At 36.2% G+C, this 23,455-nt stretch overlaps 1 protein-coding gene across 1 annotated transcript; it reads right to left on the reverse strand.

The window, feature by feature from the left end:
• Positions 1–4,588: 4,588 nt before the first annotated feature.
• On the reverse strand, positions 4,589–22,003 carry bnc1 (basonuclin zinc finger protein 1). The gene is made up of 5 exons (XM_066701473.1): positions 21,655–22,003; positions 10,926–11,028; positions 10,480–10,715; positions 7,740–9,655; positions 4,589–7,544 (listed from the first exon to the last, which is right to left on the reverse strand). The coding sequence occupies exons 1-5, from the start codon at positions 21,667–21,669 to the stop codon at positions 6,860–6,862; spliced, it is 2,955 nt and encodes a 984-aa protein (XP_066557570.1). The 5' UTR covers positions 21,670–22,003; the 3' UTR covers positions 4,589–6,859.
• Positions 22,004–23,455: the final 1,452 nt, after the last annotated feature.

Genomic DNA, 23,455 nt, shown 5'->3' on the forward strand with positions numbered 1-23,455 from the left:
AAAGTGTATTATTATGAATAGCAATACATTATTTTCATTTATTATTATTATTTATTATTTATTATTATTATTAATAATATTAATAGTAATAATATATCCGTAGCTAGATTAATGTATCATTTTCATAAAGGAGATATAATACATTTTATGTTAACTTATAGCATTCCACAACACATTGATCTAAACTTCTTCTTCTTCTTCTTCTTCTTCTTCTTCTTCTTCTTCTTCTTCTTCTTCTTCTTCATTATTATTATTTTAAAGGAAACACACAAACAAACAACAGAAGTTATACTGGGGGATGTGTAAATAGTTAACCAAGACATGAATGAAAGCTAGTCTACATTGAGCCCAGTAGTGTGTTGTGTGTTGGGCCACAGTTCAAGCCTGACTGCATTACACATGTAAGTGGGAAAAGTAACTATCTTCATATAACATAAGAGAAGCTCAAGGTTAGGGTTAGAGTTGGCTTAGGGTTAAACCTAGGGGTAACTGTAACCCTGTCCTTAACCCTTTCCATATCTATGATTAAAGCCTAGGGTTTGGGTTAGAGCCAGACACAGACTAAGATTGGGGATAATTGAGGGGGAGTTTGCACATAGTATGTATATTAACAATAGTAATAATTATATGTTTAACTTTTCTTTTGTAGTGTCGTGCATAGAAAACAAGTCATTTCAACAATCATCTTTGTTTATTAAGTGCTGAGTGGAATTAAGTTATCACTTTAGATTATTTCATACTGACAGAACTAAACCATATAATTTTACTGATGTACAAGGCACTTTGAAGTATACTACTCATTTGGGGGTATTTTAAATTCTGTATCTGAAAGTCTTAGTGGGAAATAGTTTTTAGGAGAATTTCATCTATGAAGCTCAATCACCAGGAAAAGAACTGCTTAGGATCATTGCTTACACCTGACACCAGAATAGCTACATCTTAAAGGGACTGAAGGACAGAAAGTATGTGAAAAAATAAATAAAATAAACTCCCTCTTGTGCAGAATGTCAACGTTCAAGACATATAAATGGATAAAGTCTTGTAGTTTTCAATTTCCCCAGAAGAGAGAGCTGTCGCTCTATGAGAAAGACCTCTCTAGTCTGCTGGTCGTATTATGTTGCATCCGAAAGAGGTCGACAAAGACCGCTTTTTAATTTGAACCCTAATACCATTGATGAAGTCTGCTGCTAGTGGTTTGGTTTGATTTTTTGGTGCTAAAACTCAAAACAACTCAACTAAACTAAACTTGATTCACTTAATTTATCATCATCAGAAAACTTCCCACAATTTTGCACCATACAATTCCTTTGGTTGATAAATTAAAAGAGCTGAGAAAGCCCCCCCTGAATTGTATAACTAAACAAATGTGTATATATATATATATATATATATATATATATATATATATATATATATATATATGTATTAAAGTTGAAAGATTAATACAGTTTACATACAGGCCAGGTTACTTTTTTTTCATGCCAGATTCATTACAAACACAAGTGACTGCTTCTGGAGAATCCATTCACTGGACACTTACGAGGAATGAAAGTAGCCAATATGGAGAAGATGTTTGATTATTTCCTGGTTGGAAAGAAATGTATTCCTAAATAGTATTGGACATCACAGAGTTTGCTAAATATAGCATGTGTCTTTGGAAGATGAAGATTCAATTTGTGAGGATCAACACACTTCTTTCAGACTGATACGAGTTGCCAGCATAAATCTCAATTCGTTTCAAGTTGCTCTTTATAATACAAGTGTTGGGATTCAATTTTCTCCAGATATTTGCACTATTCATTAGAGAACCAGAGACAGCAGCATGTGCTAGCATTTGCAAGATCATTTTATTGTGAGGCTAGCAGTGTCACCACTGCCAATTTTCCACAGTCTTCTCTCTCCTTTGCATATTTGGGGCAAGTCATATGCATCATATCTGTCAAAGGGGTTCTCTAATAACACCCCTTCATATTTGTCAGCTCCACAAGCCTCTGGAGAAAATCCATTTGCTGCTCTCCATTTGTGGCACTGGTCAAAGATCTGAGCTGCGATTCCAGTGCCTCAGAAAGAGTTTCTGGGCATCAGTACAGGAAAACAACAAACAGCCCATAAAGCAATGTGTTATAGGAACATGACACATGTGGCTCAATTAAGTAGAAATCTTTGTGACCCTTAAAACATTAGCATGAAAATGCAAGCCATGTCTGTGCAAATGTTAGAAAACGTGCTCAGTCTGACAGCCATGGGGATAATGAGAAATAATTTAAAGAGCACTCTTTCGTTTCAGAAAGTAATTCGATTTTTTGTTGACACTTTATAAAAAGGTGGTGTGATTCCTCATGAATTCATATATAAATACCATAGGATTAATACATGAATATGTCATGCACTTCTGAAGGTCTGATCACACGCATGATATCATTAGGGTTAGGGTTTAAGTGCTCACAACTCAGATGAAGTGCATGAACAAAACTAAACTATACAAAACTACTGTATAACTGGTTACAGTTTACAGAATTATAGATACATTTGCATTTTGGGGAGGAATGAACTCTAATCACAGTAGCAACAAAGAGCGAAGTTAAAAATGACTGGTAGACCTGTACCGGTGATGTGAATTGACAGAAGCACTGGTTCTCTTTCCTCTGAAATTGTCAGAAAACAATATAGTTATACCTCAGCTACTTGTTACTCCTTCCTTCCATTCTTCTGCAGCAAAAAATACCAGATTGCCTCTGTAAACAACAATTACAAAGTGCTTCGAAAATGTCTACCTCCTGCTTCCATGATTTATCAAAGTCCTACCTGTGCTGGAGTGTAACTAAAAGTTGTTTTAGCAAGAAAATGCCCCCAGTTTTGATCAATACACAAAGTATTGTATGACTAACAATAACTATACTCAGCAAAAAAAGAAACATCTCTTTTTCAGGACTCAGGACTGTATTTTAAAATAATTTTGTAAAAATCCAAATAACTTTACAGATCTTTATTGTAAAGGGTTAAACAATGTTTTCCATGCTTGTTCAATGAACCATCAACAATAAATGAACATGCACCTGTGGAACGGTCGCTAAGACATTAACAGCTTACAGACAGTAGGCAATTAAGGTCACAGTTATAAAAACTTAGGACACTAAAGAGACATTTCTACTGACTCTGAAAAACACCAAAAAAAAAAAAAGATGCCCAGGGTCCCTGCTCACCTGTGTGAACGTGCCTTAGGCATCTGCAAGGAGGCATGAGGACTGCAGATGTGGCCAGGGCAATGAATTGCAATGTCTGTACTGTGAGACGCCTAAGACAGTGCTACAGGGAGACAGGAAGGACAGCTGATCGTCCTCGGAGTGGCAGACCACGTGTAACAACACCTGCACAGGATCGGTACATCCGAATATCACACCTGCGGGACAGGTACAGGATGACAACAACTGCCCGAGTTACACCAGGAATGCACAATCCCTCCATCAGTGCTCTGAGGACTGAGGGCTTGCAGGCCTGTTGTAAGGCAGGTCCTTACCAGACATCACCGGCAACAACATCGCCTATGGGCACAAACCCATCTTCACTGGACGTGATTTCCTGCAAGACAGGGAGGTCAGTGTTGTGCCACGGCCAGCAAAGAGCCCAGATGTCAATCCCACTGAGCATGTCTGGGACCTGTTGGATCAGAGGGCGAGGGCTACGGCCATTCCCCCATTCCCCCAGAAATGTCCAGGAACTTGCAAGTGCCTTGGTGGAAGAGTGGGATAACATCTCACAGCAAGAACTGGAAAATGTGGTGCAGTCCATGAGGAGGAGATGCACTGCAGGACTTAATGCAGCTGGTGGCCACACCAGATACTGACTGTTACTTTTGATTTGACCGCCCTTTGTTCAAGGACACATTATTCCATTTCTGTTAGTCACATCTGTGAAACTTGTCAGTTTATGTCTTAGTTGTTGAATCTTTTTATGTTCATACAAATATTTACACGTTCAGTTTGCTGAAAATAAAAGCAGTTGAAAGTGAGAGGATGTTTATTTTTTTGCCGTTTTTATATGAATTTGTCAAAAGTTCTTAAATTCCGACACCAGAAATCACTAATTTTGTGAATCCACTTTCACTTTGATGACATGTGCTGCCTGTGGCCTTTTAAGAGGTGCATCAGCTTTTCAAATATGTCCACTCCTCCATGGAAAAACTCTCCATCTCCTCCTTGATGCATGCTTTGTGCTCTGGACATTTTCAGTTCCTATCATAAATATTTTATTGTACTGATGTCTAGAAATTGTGATGGCCAATCAGAGACAGGGCTGTGAAGATTGTAAAATGATCACAATATTTTCTGGTACTAAGTAACTACTTCATCATGTATTCAATGTAATAATTACCCCCTTTTCATTCCATGTCTACTGTTAGTAACAAGTTAAGAAAAAGTTAACAAGAAAAATCAATTTGTGAGATGTAAACATTGACTCACTAACAAAGTTGTCTTCAAGTTTTTAAGTATTATCTATTTCGATCTGTCTTTTTAAGCGATTTAAAATACTAAAACTTTTTTTTATTATTATTTGCTCTGTAAATGCAAGTCTGTAAAGGACACCCAGCTGAAGATATTTTTTTATTAAATGTTTCAATTACAGCCATTTATTTTGTCTTTATGACCTGTCTTGTATAAATCAAATTTCTTCTACACATTGCGTATAAAACAATTTTCCTTGTAATGAAGAGAAATAACAAATACTTAACTAAACAAAGGCATGCAAACAAATATGGCTTTTAACTTAGAGGGAATTAATACTGTTATAACAATTCAAAAATAATAAGAAAATGGATTTACATTTACCATTTGTTTTTACAAAAGCTCACAAATTGACAAATAAATGGTTATTTATTTAATGATAATTGGGGGAATCAAACAACACTAGAGTAACACATTGCAAAAGGTAGAAAAGTGAGGCATGACAAAATGTTAGATATTTTTTGGCTGTCTTTAACACTTTCAATTCTTTACTTTTACAGATGAGAAGTAGACAAGTAATACATCCATCAAAAGAAGATGTTCGATACAGTAGAAGATAGATTTTTTTTTTGGTTTCTTTCAGAGAAGCATGTATGGTACCCTATTAACAAAATGTACAATTTGATCAACATTATCAGTTGTCTGGCAGAAAACTTGTTAGTCAGCACACTTTACTGTGGGCTCTGTTTACAAAGCTAAAAGTGTAAAACGTATGTATTGTTTTCTCAGTGTAAGACTGTACTTATCACAGTTTTAAGTCATGAAAACCTTTACAGTACAATGTATAAAGCATTACATGCTCAGAATCATTCTCCATATGTATTGACATTATACAGTAAATCCCCTTAAATATATAATATATAATTCTTGTGGATTGCATCTTTTTGAATAGAGCCCATAGAATCCCAACACTGAATTGATTCTAATATCGCTCTTGAAGCTTTTGAAGACAGACTTTAAACATTTCAAATTGTCCAAAAGGGCTGCTTAATACTGCTTACCTCATATTAAGAGCTCTTACAGATCTCAAAAGAGATAAATCTTTGGTCAACTTTAGCCTTCCATAAAAAAACAAATGATTACATACAATACCAAACAATAATTTAATTTACTTTGCACATACAACTACACTTTTTTACACATCTCTACCAACATTTCCAGGACCATAATCCAAAAATGCCACCAACCTAAAATTCACAGCTGTTTCAGCTGTAAATGGTAAAATTGGAAAACAAATACTAGTTCACAAGAATTCTAGACATTAGATTAGAAAAGGTCAACACTAAGAAAGAAACATTTTTCATATTCTACTTGGCACAACTGATGCTTGAAATGTAACAAAGAGGTGAAAAGACGTTCATGCTATATAAATTTGATAGAAATGTAATGTATCATACTGATTGGAACTTGTGCTGTATGAGGCATAAGGCAAGCAATATTTTAATAAATAAGTGCATAGAAAAGTAAAAAAGTGTAAACAGACTGGGAGTGCTAATCTATGTGTTTTTAAATCAATTCTAGAAGAGGAAATTCACTGTGTTAGGATTTTCTGTCTGTAATACACAACCATGCAAATGCATAATGCAAATGTCACGTTCTGGGCAAGAACTGATCAGATTTGAAGTATTGTATTTAAATATTACTTCCCATATTCAATATTCATAGCTCTATTTGAGGTATCATTACTTCTCTCTGAGAATAATTCTCAGAATTACACTATGTAGCATTTTTCTAACCATTTCTGTATTGAGTATATAGTTTATATGATATAGTTTATATTTGATTTCTATATGTAAAACATTTTAGCATGTAGAAATGTTAAGTATAACAATTTTTAAAAGTGCGTCTTCAATTATACTTTTTTCTCCAGTACCCAGTCTTGATTTATAAGTAGAAAAAAATAATACAAAAACTATTGCTCACCAATGAAATTCTTGGGTTTTATTCTGATGTTTTGGTGTTTAAAATCCAACCAAAAAAAGAAAATACTTTAAAGGACAAAGAAAAATTCAGGAATATCAGCGTGCCTTTAGGGGAATTTCAGTCAGAACATAATGTTTGAAACAACAAAGAAGTCAAATGGTTTAATACAGGAATATACTTGTATCCCAAAATCCTGACTTTGCCTTTCATTGTGCACCTCTTTGCCATCAATAAGTGAAAGACTCCCCTTGTCAATTAACACTTTTCACATGTATAATTTAAAAATAATATATATATATATATATATATATATATATATATATATATATATATATATATATATATATATATCTTTCAACAACAACAACAACAACAACAAAAAGTAGACAAAATAACATTAAATTGCAAATCAGTTGTCAAGGAATACTCTCGGCCTAGTCTTGCTCGTTGAATGCATTCGTGCTCAGGTTTCTGTGTAAGTTAGGGTTCTGGCTGTGTCTATTTCGACTCCGAACAGATGAGAACATAGTGTTGCACCCAAGCACCTTACATTTGTGCAGCAGGCGGAGGTGTACAGTTTTGTAATGAGCCCTGAATGTCCCTTTGTTGCTGTACACCTTCTGGCATATATGGCAAGTTATTGGCGAGCCCCCTGGCAAGTGCTGTGTCAGACAGTCACTGGATTTCTCAGTCAGAGACATGTTTTGATGCAGTCCCTCTCTGGGGGTCAGGCTTAAACCATCACAGCTTTCGTCGCTGTCGTCCATGGGGATGCCTTCCTCACTGGCTCCATCGGAGTCCCATGACGGATGGAGGTTGCCTCCTGATTTGACTACGGAAGCGGTGCTCAGATCCAGCACAGCCTCCTCGTCCACAGCATCCTCTCTGGGAGGCTCGAAGTCACCCTCGGGCATCTTACTCATTGGGAAAACCAGACCCATTCTATTGTTTCCTTTAAAGATCACAGACGTCTGCCCGATTTGCTCCTTCAAGGGGAAATCCTGGCGAAAATCTTTAGTTATGTCTCTACAAAGGGAGGAAGTGGGGTAGATTGCGCTTGAAGTTCCATAGTGATCTTTGGTCAACAGCTTGTGGTGCAGATTCAGGTTTGCGCTGTGCCTAAAGGTTACAAAATGGGAAAGTTACATAAGTGACCTTATGTATAAGAAACACACAAGATATCTTTAGTACACAAAGCCTATACTTTTTAATCTTTGATCTAAAAGAAGTGTTATTTTCAACATATTCCTTTCAGCACTGCTTTAAAAATCATGCATCACTTTTCAATTCACAGCTTAATGCGTCGTGCCTCACCTGTCTCTGCTTCTTCTAGATGGAAATGCTGCATTGCAGCCGTCTACTGTGCACATGTGCATCTCTTTCAGGTGCACGTTGCGATAATGCATTTTTACACTGTACGGGTTTTTGAACGTTTTATTGCAGATCTCACAGTGATGGGGTATGTCTTTGTCTAAGCAAACCGTATGAGGATCCATCGGTGGGATGGTGCTACTGGGGTCTTCAGTACACAGAGCCAGAACTTCCTTATTATTTGTCAGGATTCTAAACAACCCCCCATTTTGATCACTGTCCACATATTCACCATCACAATGCTTGTTTTCCAATTCTGGTACCAGCCACGTTTTGATGAGACTCTGAGGCTCTTTTTGCTTACGGTCAAAGGGAGAAGCGCATGTGATTACAGTTCCTTCTTGTGTGCACCTCGCCCCTTTTTCCAAGTGGTGCAATTCATCTTCCATCTCCTCACTGCTACACAGATCTACATTCGATTTTGTCTCTAGCTGCCTGTGTAGAGACGCAGCCGAGTGGTCTCTCTCTGTTGGCTGAATGACACTGCTGTCCTCTCTGTGACTAGGAGCTTGTTTTTCACACACAAAGCTGCCATTCTCAGATTCATCTTTATCTCTCATCTGCAGAGGAATCTCATCATCAGAGCCACTGTCCTCGCTGAGCTCGCCCACAGTCTCAACGGCTTCTTTTTCGATTTTAATAGGCATGCTAGATTTGCGAGATTTCTTCTTTGGTATTGGATCAGAGGAAGGCTCTATTGCTGCAGGCTGCACAGGGACAGATGAAGAAATCAGAGGTAATGAAGGCAAAGTACCTGGAGTGTTAGCTAGCTCGGCTGGTGTGACTAGACTACGATAAAAGGGAAGAACTGGCTGCACGGTCTTCAGGTTTGGAAACAGTATCCCACTCTGCCCAATACTCGGGAAGCTGTTCTGCAGCTTGGACTCAGCATTTGTGATGATATAGCTAGAAATGGACCTGTTGTCGGCTGATGTAATAGCACTGTACTCCGACCTTTTATCCGATTCTGGTGATTCAGCTGATGATAAATTATTTCTCAAGTCTTTGTCTCGGTTATTTCTATTCATTGGCATGTGCAGCCTGGGGTTTGGGTTGGCACTGTGGCGATTGCGGCTACGCAAGGAGCTGAAAACCATGTTGCAGCCCTCTATGGTGCACTTGTGTTTGATCTTTAGATGCACTGCGTTGTAGTGGATCTTGAGCGTGCCTTTATCATAGAAAGTCTTTTCACAGGCGCTGCAATAAACCCGCCCTTTCTTTGGGCCACAACTGTTCTTGTCCAGACACCTCATCTTGGTCTCCGGTGACATCTGCGCCATGTCAGAGCTCAGAGAGGCATTGCAAGGGGTGGAGGGAGCATCAGAAAAACTATCGCTGGCGGGGAAATCATCAACCTCAACTTTGGTTGAATTTTCTTGAACATTGCCATTTCTTTCGTTGTCTGGTGTGAATGAAGTGCTGCTGGAACCCATTAGGCTGCTCTCTGTGGTGGGAAGTGGATCCTCCGGTTTGGGTTTTGTTTCACGGTCCTGGTCAAGTTGGAACGAGGCTGGGGAGGAGCCCAGGAGAGGGGCGGGGACAGAACTCAGGAACTGGAATGGCAGCATGAAGGCCATGTTATTAATGAAATTTTCAAAGTGATGAATGTTACTCGCGTTTACTTTTTCCACTTTCGCAGAAAGTCCAGGGCTTCTGTGGGTGCTGTTTTCGATAAATGCCCGAATGTCCGAGTTAGTTCTTGTGCTAGGCACGATGATTGCCTGCCCTTCCTTATCTTGGATGGCCATTAGCTCCACTATTGACTTGGTCTCTCCAAAACGCAGAAACTGTTGCAAAGTTGCAATCTCCTCTTCATAGGTCATAATGGCCCAGCGGTCCAGTACTTTTCCGGTAGCATCCTAAAAAATATATAAATTAAAACATTCTTTATGATAGTGAACCTTATTAATATAAATTGACAGCCTTACACATTCTCGCACTGGGGTATTAATTTATTCCATAACCCTAAGCTAACTGTTTTTTTTTTTTGAAATACATATAGACGTAAAAGAAAAAGGGAAGCCTAATTAATGTATCATAGTGTTTCATCTTTATAGTAATTTTTCCTCATTTAAATCATGTGGATTTTCTCACTCCAAGTCCAATTATCTCTGAAGCAAAGTACGTAAGATCAGAGGATAGATGATCTTAGATTGATCTACTGGCTGTCTTGCTCAGCCCAGCTATAATTACACATGAGCGCTACCCTTCTTTGAAAGTGTAGCGGCTGCTAACTTTGTGCTGTAACTATGATAAATATTTTATCATACAGCATGTATTTGGTGGTCTGTTGGGATTTCCCACTTTACATTCAGTGTAAGAGGGGCTAACGTGAATTAAATGCAATGGCTTGAATATTTCATGCTTTACTAATAGCTACCACCAATGTGGAGGCTCAACACTACGATCCTGTAAGACTCGTGTTTCCATTCCAGATCCAACCAGTTTGTGGGAAGGTTAGTTTCATTCGAAGACTTAGCAAATATTGGGACCTACTCAAGTCTTGGTGTGCTTGTGTAGAAGTTTTTCCAAATCTAGGATATGTGACACCCTTGAATTAATTGCAGCCACACCTATCATTACATTATAGCTGATTTTAATTACAGACAGAATGAAACACATTACAAAAAACATCAATGTATATAGCACCACGATGGTAAGGTATAGAAAACTCTGAAAGTACCTGTAGGACATATCCTCGGATGTAGTCCTGTAAGGTCCAGTCTAGTGCGTTTAGTATCTGGATGACCTCTTCCTGTTTGAGGACGCTGAAGAGGCGATCAAGCAGGATTTTAAGTCGAACTGGAATGGCCTGGGTCCCGTACAACATCAGACTACAGATATCGAAGACCACATTGGAATGAACTATCTCCACCTGACTGCCTTGATACATGTGCTGCACCTTAAGCTTGCTTAAAGCTAAAAGACACAAAAAGAGAAAACAATTGTTAAGATTGTTAACATGCAGAAATATATATACACACACACACACTATATATATATATATATATATATATATATATATATGTGTGTGTGTGTATATATATATACACACATAAATACATATATATATATAATAAACAAGCAGTATACAGAGTACTACACATCAATAAAATGAGTCCCTCTTACCATGAGCTACCCATCCGTGTTTACACTGCTCACATTGTCTTCGCTTCAGTTTTCCTGGTTTAAAACACTCACAGCTGCAGTTTACTAAGGTACAACAGATTGCCTGTTAAAGAGACAAAAAACAAACTGTTACAACTGAATTTTTATTTTTAAATACATTTTAAAAGACTGCATTATAAATCTTTTTCCTGCTATTTTGACTTGTTCTCAGAAGTTGGCTTGAAACAATATTTACAGACTGCATGAGATTTCCAGAATATATCAATTTTCAGTTTTTGCTTGCAACATGAATTACTTTTTCTGAAATGGCAATAATGAATTGAAATGTGATAACGTGCATGTATTACAGAATCATGGCAATCGAGTCTCCAAACAAATCACTCGGCATGTCTGAAGGAGAATGCAAACATCCTTGGCATTCCTCTCATGTCTGTGTTTCTTCTTCGTAAAAAACAGACACTATGTACCATTGTTGTATTTATGTAAATAAGTAAATGAGAAACAGTGCACAATACCATAATTAAATATTATGATAATACATATTACCTAATTGTTTTGTGTGTATTTGTAATATTTTAGTTGCATCCCTGTATCACAGATAAATCATATTTTCTTTAGAAAGCACAGAAGAAAACTGGAGGGCCTATATCTCTTGGATAACTTCAGAGTATGTCACTCTAGACATATCTCTTGTGAGATGGAATAACAATACTGTACACAGCTTCGGGGTGACACGGCTCATGAAACAAGGGGGACATTGCCTCACTGTGCTCAATACACCTGTCCCAGGATTGCTTTCTGCAGACATCAAAGCTTTGGGCATTTATTGGCCAAAAGTAATTTTATTGTACACGGGGAGGGATTCTGTTCAACTAATGAGGCTTATCTCTCATGACAACCACTTGAAATCGTGTGTCATTTTGTCTCATCCTGTTGCGGTTCCTGCCTCCTCGGTTAGCTGGCCCTGAGTGGAAGGCACACACTAGAATGCACAAATCGAGAGCTTGAAGAGAAATGCTTCTTTTCTTTGTCCTGTACAACAGATTTTAAGAGTTTTCCCTGTATTCTACGGGATATTTTGCTGATGCCTTTTTACTGTTGCTTCCACTTCTGACATTCTGTATCTGCAAAGAGGCTAAACCAAAGACTTAGGCTTTTGGTGACCACTCACAAACCAAGTACCTTTACTTTGAAAATGATCACTGGTTGGGCATGGATTGTATCAATTTACTCTAATGTGAGATTAGGCACACTTAAGCAATGGACATTAAAACTGCAGCTGTCAGACATTTTTCAATAATCCATTAATTATCAGACAGACTAAAAGGTACTAGTGCTCCATACAAGAAAAAATGAAACCTAAATGTACAGGGCTATATCCCCTTTCGATAGAGTGTGTTGCATGGTTTCAAGAAGCAGCTTGTTGTTAGACACCACTGGAAAGGCATCGAATTGACAAGATGTTCACTGGCTTCTCCACTTCTGTTTTGGACAGTTATGCTACATGTCAGTTGTGCTTTCGAATTGTGAAAGAAGCTGCTTTCTGGACCGAAAACATGGAAATGAACAGTGTTTACACCTTGAGGAGAAGACTGGGGAGAGCTGACAGGCAATCTGCCAGTTCCCCAAAAGTTAGATTTTTGGGGGTTCCTTTTCAGCTTTCAAACAGAGGTTTTATATAGTCCATGCTACACTGCAGGAATGACCACAGTGAATCATCACTGAGAAGCAAAAAGATTATTTGCATGCAAAGGCAGACTCATGCATTTATCAATTAATTTAATAAATTGGTAATTTTATTATTGATTGCATAAATAATCCTTATCAGTCATTCATAAATATTCTAAGAACTGTCCTAGCATGCGCGCACACACACACAAAGATTCAACAGCCATGCAGAACAATTTGAAATAACCAGCTCTGCTTTAAAAATGTACAAATCAAATAGAATTCGATCTTGAATGATATGAAAGCCAATATATATTAACACAATGACTCGGTGTGATTTGTGACATATGCTTTGCTTGATTGCTATTTATGTCACCTCAAAACACGATAATCTGATATGCCCTGAACAAACTCATCTGAATACACATAATATGCCTGTCTTAAACTATTCATACAACTACAAAAAAATAATTAAAGCCCATTTTTGGTATGTTACATGCAGTGCTGTGACCATAATATGATAAACAGTACAATAATTAAAAGGATACAATATTGTTGATTATTTCTTAAGTTTTTGACCTGATTCAGATGTTATTACGTTCTAGACAAATGTCATTTAACATTTTAGCATTACAACCCAGTCTGTTATCTGGCTGTGTATACAAAACACACAGATCAAAACATAGGCAGGTCCTGAAATAATCAAGTTTAAACAATATTTACTTTACTTGCACACTTCAACAATCATGGAGATACAGCAGCTTTAAACACACAGAACCGACTGTTTTAAATAAAATTGCAAGTTGTATTAAATGGGGGGGTGTTATGTTAGTAATCCTAGCAGCGGTATTTTTTTTTATTCTACAAACAAACCCTTAAGGTTGTTTCACACCCCTGTTTTAGGTAATCAGTAATGCATGCCCTGAATGTTTTATAATCCATGCATATATGAATAACCCTCAAGCACAGAAAGTCAACAGCAAAGTGGACCCTCTCAGTTTATTAATCAAACATGACTCCTGCTGAAGCTTAATTACCAGAAATACTTTAATACTGACTTTCCTGTAACAGCAAGGCACCTGATTTTCATTTAAAAGAATAAAGTGATGTGTAAGACCTTGTGTCTTAAAGCAGCTAAATCCCATCATTATCAGGCACAAAACGAGCACGGTCCAATTAATGTAATCCCATTACACACACCAAGTTCCTTTGCTGTTACATTTAATATACATCTCAATCAGTTCCGATGGATACAGATACGTAGAAATGCCACTGTTCAGTGTTTGTGCAATTTTTCTTAATTAACTATTCATTTCATGTTCTTGAACAAAAATATATTTTCCCCCCTTTATTTGTCCCTTGTGAAGCTATCTTGACATGCGATTCCAAGAGACTAGAACTCCTTATGACTGCAAATTTTAACCTTAACAGTTGGGAAAGTGGTGCTTATGACTTTCCGCTTACTTCTACACATGACCGAAATGTATCAGTTCTGGAATTTTTCAAACTATAGAAAAATATGCTGTGAAAATAAAAATACAGTTTGTCACTAGAGAGGTTATGATATACAAACATTTTGTTTTTGTGTTTTTCATTTACCAAGTAGTTTTAAATTAGATTTTTTCTTAAAGAGCACAGTACTGATCCACAAAAACATTAAATAGAATTTTCTTTTACTTTTCACAAGACATACTAGGAGTTTCCATATGCACTGGGGACAGAGTTTGTGAAACTCTAATCCAGGAAACAGATCCTAACATTGCTGAAGGAAGACATTTGTAGATCCTTCAATTACATTCCCTCCTTTGATGGATGATAATGAACTGAATTACGAAGAGAGGCTACAAACACATTTTGTCAGAGCAAGTGTTGTGAGGTACAGACCAGCCATTTGTCTCTAAGCTAATTCTAAAATGAAGCGTTATCTTAATGGAAACCATCAGCATTAGGCAGATCGTGCGAGGGTACTGATATTTATACGAATTATTCGAAGCTTGCTGCATCATCTTGAAGTGCTGCACTTTAACAACAAACATACACCAACAATTAATGCACTCTGTGTGACCTCAAGTTAATGTCCCCTTCTTCAAGGGAGAGAGACACATAAAATGTCACCTCTTCTAAAATAAATATTTTAAGACGGCTGCTGGAATATCAAAACAAAAAAAACGTAATGCATTCTACAGTAATTTAGTCTTGCTATGAAAGCCCATAATATTATGGCTAAATGTATCACTGAAAATGTAGTGGGGAAAAAAATCAATGGAAAATCTTTTTGTGTGCATGTTTTTTTCTGTTAATGCTGTCACTCAGCTCCTGGGTATTGTATTCCACAGTCTGAGAAATCTGAAGCAGATGTGTGGAGAGGTGTCTAGGAGGATCTTATGTGGCCTTACATTCACACGATTTTGTACTGCAGAAAATAATTCCCCAGATTCTGAACATGACAAGAGCCACATTCAGTGCTAGACAACTAGAACATTTTTAATCCTAATTTTGGGTAGCACTTCAAAGTATTCATTATGAATCTGGAAATTATATATATATATATATATATATATATATATATATATATATATATATATATATATATATATATATATATATATATATATTTTTTTTTTGTTTAGTTTCTTTTTAAGAACCTGTAACTGTGGAAAGGGTGGCATTGAAGAATGATCTTGTAACTGGATTTGTAGTAGGAGTCAAACACAGAACTGTCTACTCATATGGCAGGAAATTGTGCATCACCTTAATATAATTATTTTTAGAACAGAGTAATTTTAAATTAGTGCTTTTAGTTTTTTTTTAGTTTTTTTTTACAGAGAGTCTCAGATTGGCAATACAGAAAAATCATGTATTGTTCAACAATATATTTGTAATTCCATGTAAACTTTAGACAGGATTTTAATCATAATTTAATATATAAAATGCATTTAGAAAGGCTAAATAACATTTAAAAAATAATTAAGTCTTATACTTGTAATGGGACAGGCGGGATGTCACAGATTATCTATGATCTCCAAACCATATTAAACAAATTTAGGCAATGGTCTTCTCAAAAGTGTGAAGTCTAAAGGATATTGCTTACTTCTAAATAGAATAGTCACATACTTAGCAGAATCAAAACGTAAAAAATACTTTTGAAATTTATCATTTTACAAGATTTAATCCAAGAACAATTAAAGTACTATTTTGAACAAATTATCTTATAGTTAAAATGCAAACATTACAAAAAAATAAATCGAAAAATGCAAAAAATGTATTCTACACTGGTGGTTCTAATCACTGGTAGATTAGAATACACTATTTTATATTCTAACAGTAAAAAATACTTTATCAATTAAGATTTGTAGAATTTATCTATTGTTTAAAAACATGAAAATTAGACAAACTGTACGAATCTAAAAAAAAAATAGAATAAAAACATCATAATAATCCTTCAATTTAATACTGTAATCTGTGCAAAATCAACCTAAGTGGTTTTTGTCTCTTAAGCAAAATCTGACAATCTTGACAGGTGGCTATTAGTAGGTGTTAAAAAGGTTAAGTGAAATTTAGTTTAGGGCAGATATTTTTCACACAACAGACCCGTGTATGGCGTTTTCAAAATATTTTACACACAACAAAATCACTGGATGAGATTTTACCTTGAAGGCAATGTTAGAACTGGTGTTTATGCTTTTGTAATTACTGTAGTTATATTACATTGAAGGTTAACTGGTTCTGTGCTCAGAGCCCACTATAAATGCAGTGTAACATCACCATAACTGCCCCATAATTGTAGTATCAATGTGTCTAATGTGCACTTATAATGCAGTAAATCTGCATTCTCACTACAGTTTGCAGTCATTTGTCCCATTTAAATGTTCCTTAGCTATAGTTAAAATTAAACTGTGTTCCTAGAGGAGAGCTGGCTAATGTGTCTGAGTAAGTAGGCTAGAGGAGCTTGTGAAAGGAGCAACATACCATGAAAACCAGACCTAAGTGATAACATGCATCTGTAGGAGGGGAAACTTCTTGTGCAAGTCATCGACCAGACATATGCCTCAAACACTATTCACCCAGCAAACACCCATGGTTCAAATAATTACAGGAAAAAAAGAAAAACAGGCACAGGAACAGCCAAACACTAGCGCCAAACATGAACCACACCTTTCTGGAGAAAGACCACTTTTGTACAACACTAGAATAGAAGAATAGAATAGAAGTTCCTCATTCTGCACCTCATATTCCAATCAATCAATACAAATTATCACAATTAACTTACCCAAAGAATGTATATATATCACTTAATAATAATAATAATAATAATAATAATAATAATAATAATTATTATTATTTATTAGCAGATGGCCTTGTCCAGGGCGACTTCACAAAATTCACACTCTCTCTCACACACAAACATAGATACCGGGATACAAAATTCTGCTATAATACCAAAGGAGAGATTCAGCCTAAACACAGGAGTAACAGATGCTTATATACATGAGGCTAATCTTGCAGTAAAGAACAAAAACAGGTTTTCATTATCCAAACACTTCCAGAACAAAATTTCTGTTTGAACTCAAGCCTGCCAATTGTGTCAAATTGTCCAGAACGTCAAAATTATTTCATCTTGAGGGATTCTTGGAACTCAGAATCATGTCACTTGGGGTCAAAGCTGTAACACTCTTGACAAAAAAGAAAACAAATAAATAATATACACCCTAAGCGCTTGAAGATTATATATATATATATATATATATATATATATATATATATATATATATATATATATATATATATATATAATTAGCATTTATTAATATAACTGTATTCACTTAAAAAAATATTGATACAAAAATGTAAGACGAAAGGCTGCTGGTTGACACAGCGAGTGTGTTCAACAGATTTGTTAAAGAATTTACTGTAAAGTAAATCAACTATGAAATCAACACACAGCAGTGCTTTCATTACCTGTGCTAATGTAATGGTGAGGAAAAATAAAATAAATAGAGGGGCACCATGACTTACAGCACCGTCACTCTGTGAAGATTGTCTGTGTGGGAGTGGCAACAGTGTTTATTTTAAGAGTGACTAATTGACAAAATCACACATTCATCAAATCAAAGATGACACTGGACAAGATAAATATATAGATCACCTCATTAGAACCAAATAACCATAAGCCCAAACCATTTGTAAAAAAGGCCTTAAAAAGTAAGTACATAAGTACACCAAGAAGGTAACATTTAAATATGACCTTATGTTACTTGCATGCTGCTGAATAGGTTTGCCAAAACAAAGACCCAAGTAAATCCTCAGCTAGTTGAACATTTTATTTCTGAAATAAATCATTTGGAATGACAGCACTGCTAATTATCAGCAAATGTTATTAATTAGATTCTGTGTTACAGTTATTTTGCAGATTAAGTGATACAATGTGTATAGAACCGCAGAAGATAATGAAACAGGATTGTATTGAAAGTGGAATCCGTAACAACTGTTTTCACATCCATTCTTAAAACCCCTTTCAGCACAGGCTTCACAGCCTGAAAAACACTAACTCTCTCAGCATCTGGAAGTTCGCACACATATTCTTCTCATTTAATGGCATGTCCCGGTAATAGCATGTGGTACAGGGGAACAAGTACAACACAGAGTGCAAAAATCAACACTCTGTGCCAGATCTTGTAAAATTTATGGATTTCGAATTATACATTTCAAAATATTTTCTCATGCTTATATATATACTATATCTGGATGGAGATTGATACATAAAATTATGTTTATATATACACAAACTTAAAAAGAAAAAACTTAATCACAATGGGAAAGACAAATTATAGGTTCAAGGTGACAAAGGTTTGAAATTTAAATCATATTGCTAGAATACAGTACAAATGTCTTTCAAATTTAATAAATAATGATGCTAAATGAATGAATGAAACCTTTACATCTTTCAAAACACTGAACTAGTTCAAATATAATAGTAATGTTATGAAACAATAGACAATTTGAGTATAATGGTTGTATCAAAACATCAGATGTCAACCAGCTAAAAACATTTTAGGTAATAATAAAGCATTAGACATTATTAAAAAGTAATATTGCTTAACAGATATAAATCTCTTTTCTCTAGCATTTTTCTTATTTAATGACTGTAATGCAAGGAGATTAACTTATTAAGAATATATATATAATTAAAACTTATCTACACCAAGTGTTATTGTTCCCTCCAAGACTTTACTGTTCAATATTTGTTTAGAAACAGTTTTTAGACCAAATAGAGTGCACTAGTGCACTCACTGTGATCTAGACATTAAAGAAAGTCTGATATGAAACTGATAAAGGATTATCACTGAAAAACACAAGGCATTCAAATACAATTAACCATAGTCAGATGTCTTTTCAGAAAACTAGGTTAAAAACAACTGATTAGAATGACCTGTTTTCAATGTTGTTTTTTATTACATATACATACATATATATATATATATATATATACAAATCTTGAACTTGTACTACACTCTCCTTTTTGTACCTTAGCATTTAAAAAAATAAATAAGGATTAAATGTAATTAACATAAGTATTTAATACAATGGAGCAAAATGCCATTTGCTTTTTCAGTAATACAGGAAAAGCAATGCAAATATCTTTGATGCTTAAAAAGCAAAAAAAGACTTCAACTTCCTAAAAATCCCTGCTCGGTGACATGCTGTTGTAAAAATAAAACAAAACCTTATTTCAGTGATCTGGAAGTCAAAATTATTGCAGAAAACACATTATTTTAACTTAAAGATCCCCAGTCACAGCAAAAACAGAGACATAAAGCAACTGAAAATTGAAACAAAAGTATTTCAGCTTTACCTGATTCTCCATAAGGAGGTTTGCTCTGGACATGTAAAAAACTGTTTTACTGGCTTGCAGTCTTAACAGTCTAAAAATGAGACAGTGGCAGCTTTGAGACCACAAAGAAAAGCAGTAAATGAGAAGAACATGTTAGTACACTGCATTTGAGAAAGTTTGGCTCCAAGCTATGCGCTGATTAATATCAGATCTCCCTCTTTGCTTGCCTCTTGACAATCTTGTCACATCTGGCTGACAAATCCTTGCAAGCTTATCCAAACCAAAGCAGTGCAGATCATGCTCTGAGAGTAGCTGGAAGGGGCCTGTAGCACCAGCCACGCACTGATGTACCATCATGAAACTAATGAAGCTGACTACACTCGTAGGCTGCAGGAGCACAAAGCAACACAACATGCCTCGGGGCCTGTGCTACATAACACTGAGTTAGCACACAGAGAGACAAGCCAAACAATCTGCCCACACGGTTCAAGGGTCTAGGTAGTTAACCAGAATACGGAGAAACGAGAAATCCTGCTAAAAACGTTTAAAAGACTCATCACCGAAAGAGATGCAATCGTTTCAGATCTGTGACAATCGGTTATTCCCCAGTGTGTGCCTGTTAATCCACAGCACACAAATATAAGGTGGATGTTCATTTTTTTGTATCACTGCTTAATGCCTCCCTCTCCCTGTGCATTTATTTATGCATATTTTGTGTCGTGAATAAAACTAAACATTCTAAAATGAAATTATCCAACCAAAATGCTGGTCTGTCAGTTATCAGGTAGGGTGGTGTATACAAACAGCCAGAGCTCTGTAAACTAGCCCCCAGAAACAAAATAATCCAAACTAAGGAAGAGACTTGAATGTTTAAAAATGATTGTTTGTTATAAGTATATGTATAAGTATTTAGTATTCTTGTGTTTCACTTATCTGTCATTTACTTTACTATCTCGTGTTTTGGTCTGCTACTTGATCCTCTGTAAAAACAAAAGTATACATCTTATGGGAAAGAAAACCTAAACAAATAATATTAACCGAACAGATAATGTCTTCCAGTTTATTAAAAGAACAAACTGGTCAAATAACAGACAATTTGAAGAAAAAACAATAATAAATGTGAAACTCTCTGCAGTGGGCAATAAATTGAGGCATACAAAGTATTATAATAATATATATTTCATAGGATAGAGGGTCCTCTACTAAACTCTGCTTTGTACAGTCAGCTGATTTAATTCACAAATATTTCCATGCACATACACTAATGCAAAATGAATTTTACACTGGAAAAAATGCAGTTCTGTTCAGCACAAAAATGCCACATGGAGAGAGGCCACTGCCACAGAATTTAACAAGGACAGAGAGAGTGCTACTAATTGTTGTATTAAGCCTGTGACAAAACATTACTTCAGTCTAAAATTACAAATTCCAATAGTCATTCCAATAGTCATTGGATAGTAGCCAGCTAAAACAACAAAACATGTGCTTAAATCTTCTTATACAGAGTGCTATTAACCAGCAGCAACAATAAGAAATGAAACAAATACTATTAGTGAAATGTTACTAGGGAAATCTGTTATAAAAGTTTTCTGATGTATTCCAGAGAAAACTTAAACAAATACATGTCACTACAACCATTAAGTATATATATATATATATATATATATATATATATATATATATACACACACACACACACATACACACACACACACACACACACACACACATATATACACACATATATATACATACAAGGAATTCCTCATAATGCTCAGTAGTGGTGTACTATATATCTTTCTTATATAAAAAAAAAAAAAAGTTATCGTTTCGTTTCATGGGAGTGCCTCTTCTGCGTTTATGACATGTAGCGACACTCACACTGAGCATGTCTGAGAACACCTCAGGCTGAAATCACTGAGAGTGAAAAGTTTACTAGAAAAATAAAATAAAAACAACAAAACACAAATCCAAAAGCACTGGAGCACATGGCATAGGTAACGTGTAGCAAACGCAGTATTCGGAAGTTCAAATGAAGTTATACAAAAATGCTCAAATCACACATGCAGCACTAAGGATCCCCACACTACTGAAGCCTCCAGTTGCTTTCAAGACTTAAAAAGATGTGTAAAATAAGGTAGTCGATATTCAACAAAATAAACAATTACACAGAGCATCTGTGCCATTAAACATCTAAAAGCAACATGTAAACAAAGTGTCTTTCCTTACCTCAGACATTCTCATTAAATTGATGTTCCCAGGGTAACCATGCAGTTTGCCATTCCCTAAGAGTCCTACAAAAGAAATGCTTCAAACTCTCCTGCCTGTACAAGTATTATGGCAGCAGAACTATCGCACTGTCTCTCAGTCTGTCACACACGCACGCACGCACACACATACACACACTCACACTCACATACGTACACACTCTCCCTCACACACCTTTTTTCTTTTTTTTTTTTCTTTCCCCCCTTTCTCTTGTCTGGATCTAAACTACTCAAGTTGTGCTGTGTGCTCAAACTGTGCACAGGGGAGTGGAATGAGATCCTCCCACTTGGTGTTCTCCAGTGCTGGGAGGCTGCGTCTGGTTCTCACCTCAGGAGCTGCCTCTCCCCTTGGAGCCCCAGCGTGGTGTGTTTGAGCATGCCCCCCCGAGTCACAGGGCAGTCCCCTCACAGCTGGCTGGAAGAGGGCATGACACTCATCTTTCACAGAGATTTGATCAAAAGGAATCACAAAGGCTTGAGGCACTCCTAATGCAGTCTGGAGAGATTCTACCTCTCTGCTCGAGCTGCCTGAGTAATGCATTAAATCAATGCAACTCTGCTCAGTGCTCGCCCCAGCTCTGTGCTGTTGTCTGAGGGAGTGTGTGTGTGTGTGTGTGTGTGTGTGTGTGTGTGTGTGTGTGTGTGTGTGTGTGTTTTCCTATATCCCAATCCCTGCACAGCCCCACTAACAAGTTGTACCTTGTGCTGGCAGGAATGTGTAGTGTCTACTTTACGCATTTGTAAGGAACAGGGTCTTATAGCCATGTCTGCTTAGTTAAACTATCAGAAACGCACAATGTTTTCGATGTTCTCTCATTGTGGTCAATCAGTCATTTATCCATTTTAAAACCAATCTGAATTTTTGAATTTGTATGGTATAGAGATTTGATTATATGTATCAGTGTCAATAAATTAATTCAAGTACAATTTCAAAAATATTATTTATATGATACAAATTATCAATGTGTTAATTGTATTAACTATTGTTTAGATTTAGAAATGGAAAACCTACACAAGGTATTTAGAAAATAACAGCAAAGGCATTTCACTTGAAACAAAACACAACGACGCACCTTTGGAAATCAAGCTGGCAGTATCTGTGTGCCTCCGATTGACAAATCCTTTGCAAACCATTAGAATCTATAGTCCGATGTGCTGTAACAGCCCCAGGGGCTGTTCTGCGTGATAATCACACCTACATAAACTGGCACTGTTAGAGATAATAGCTTTAACAAAAGAGGGGTTGGGGAGCATGTTCCTCACAAACATGTTTGACTTGGATAAAACCTTGAAGGTCATGGAATTTTAATAATAAAAAATAATATCCCTTACTGTCCCAACCGCCACTCTCTTTCCATTCTCATAATTTCACCACTGAGCATTTAATGCCCAATTTGCAAATTACTCACAATGCCAGAAGATCTGAGGCTGTTCCATCACCTTGACAGTGAAATTCCATAGTCCAGCCAATATTAATAAATGGACATTACTATGATACAAGCTTTAGAATGGCAGGGTTCCTCTTTGCCAGACACGGCTAGATTAAATATTGCAGTATTTCATATGGCAGGCGTCATGCGGGCACACACATTTAACCCAAAGTAATTTTTCTGCTCCACTCCCTATCGACACCAAGAACTCTTACAGAAGGTGGACCCAACTACACTGCTAAGTTGTGTTAAGGAGGAGAGCTTAATAGGACACAGTAAAAAAGAATTTAAAAACTTTGTAGAATACACCAAAAAGTTATAGTCTAAAAACAC

The sequence above is a fragment of the Amia ocellicauda genome, chromosome 4 (assembly GCF_036373705.1).
Source record: "Amia ocellicauda isolate fAmiCal2 chromosome 4, fAmiCal2.hap1, whole genome shotgun sequence".
NCBI classification, from domain to species: domain Eukaryota; kingdom Metazoa; phylum Chordata; class Actinopteri; order Amiiformes; family Amiidae; genus Amia; species Amia ocellicauda.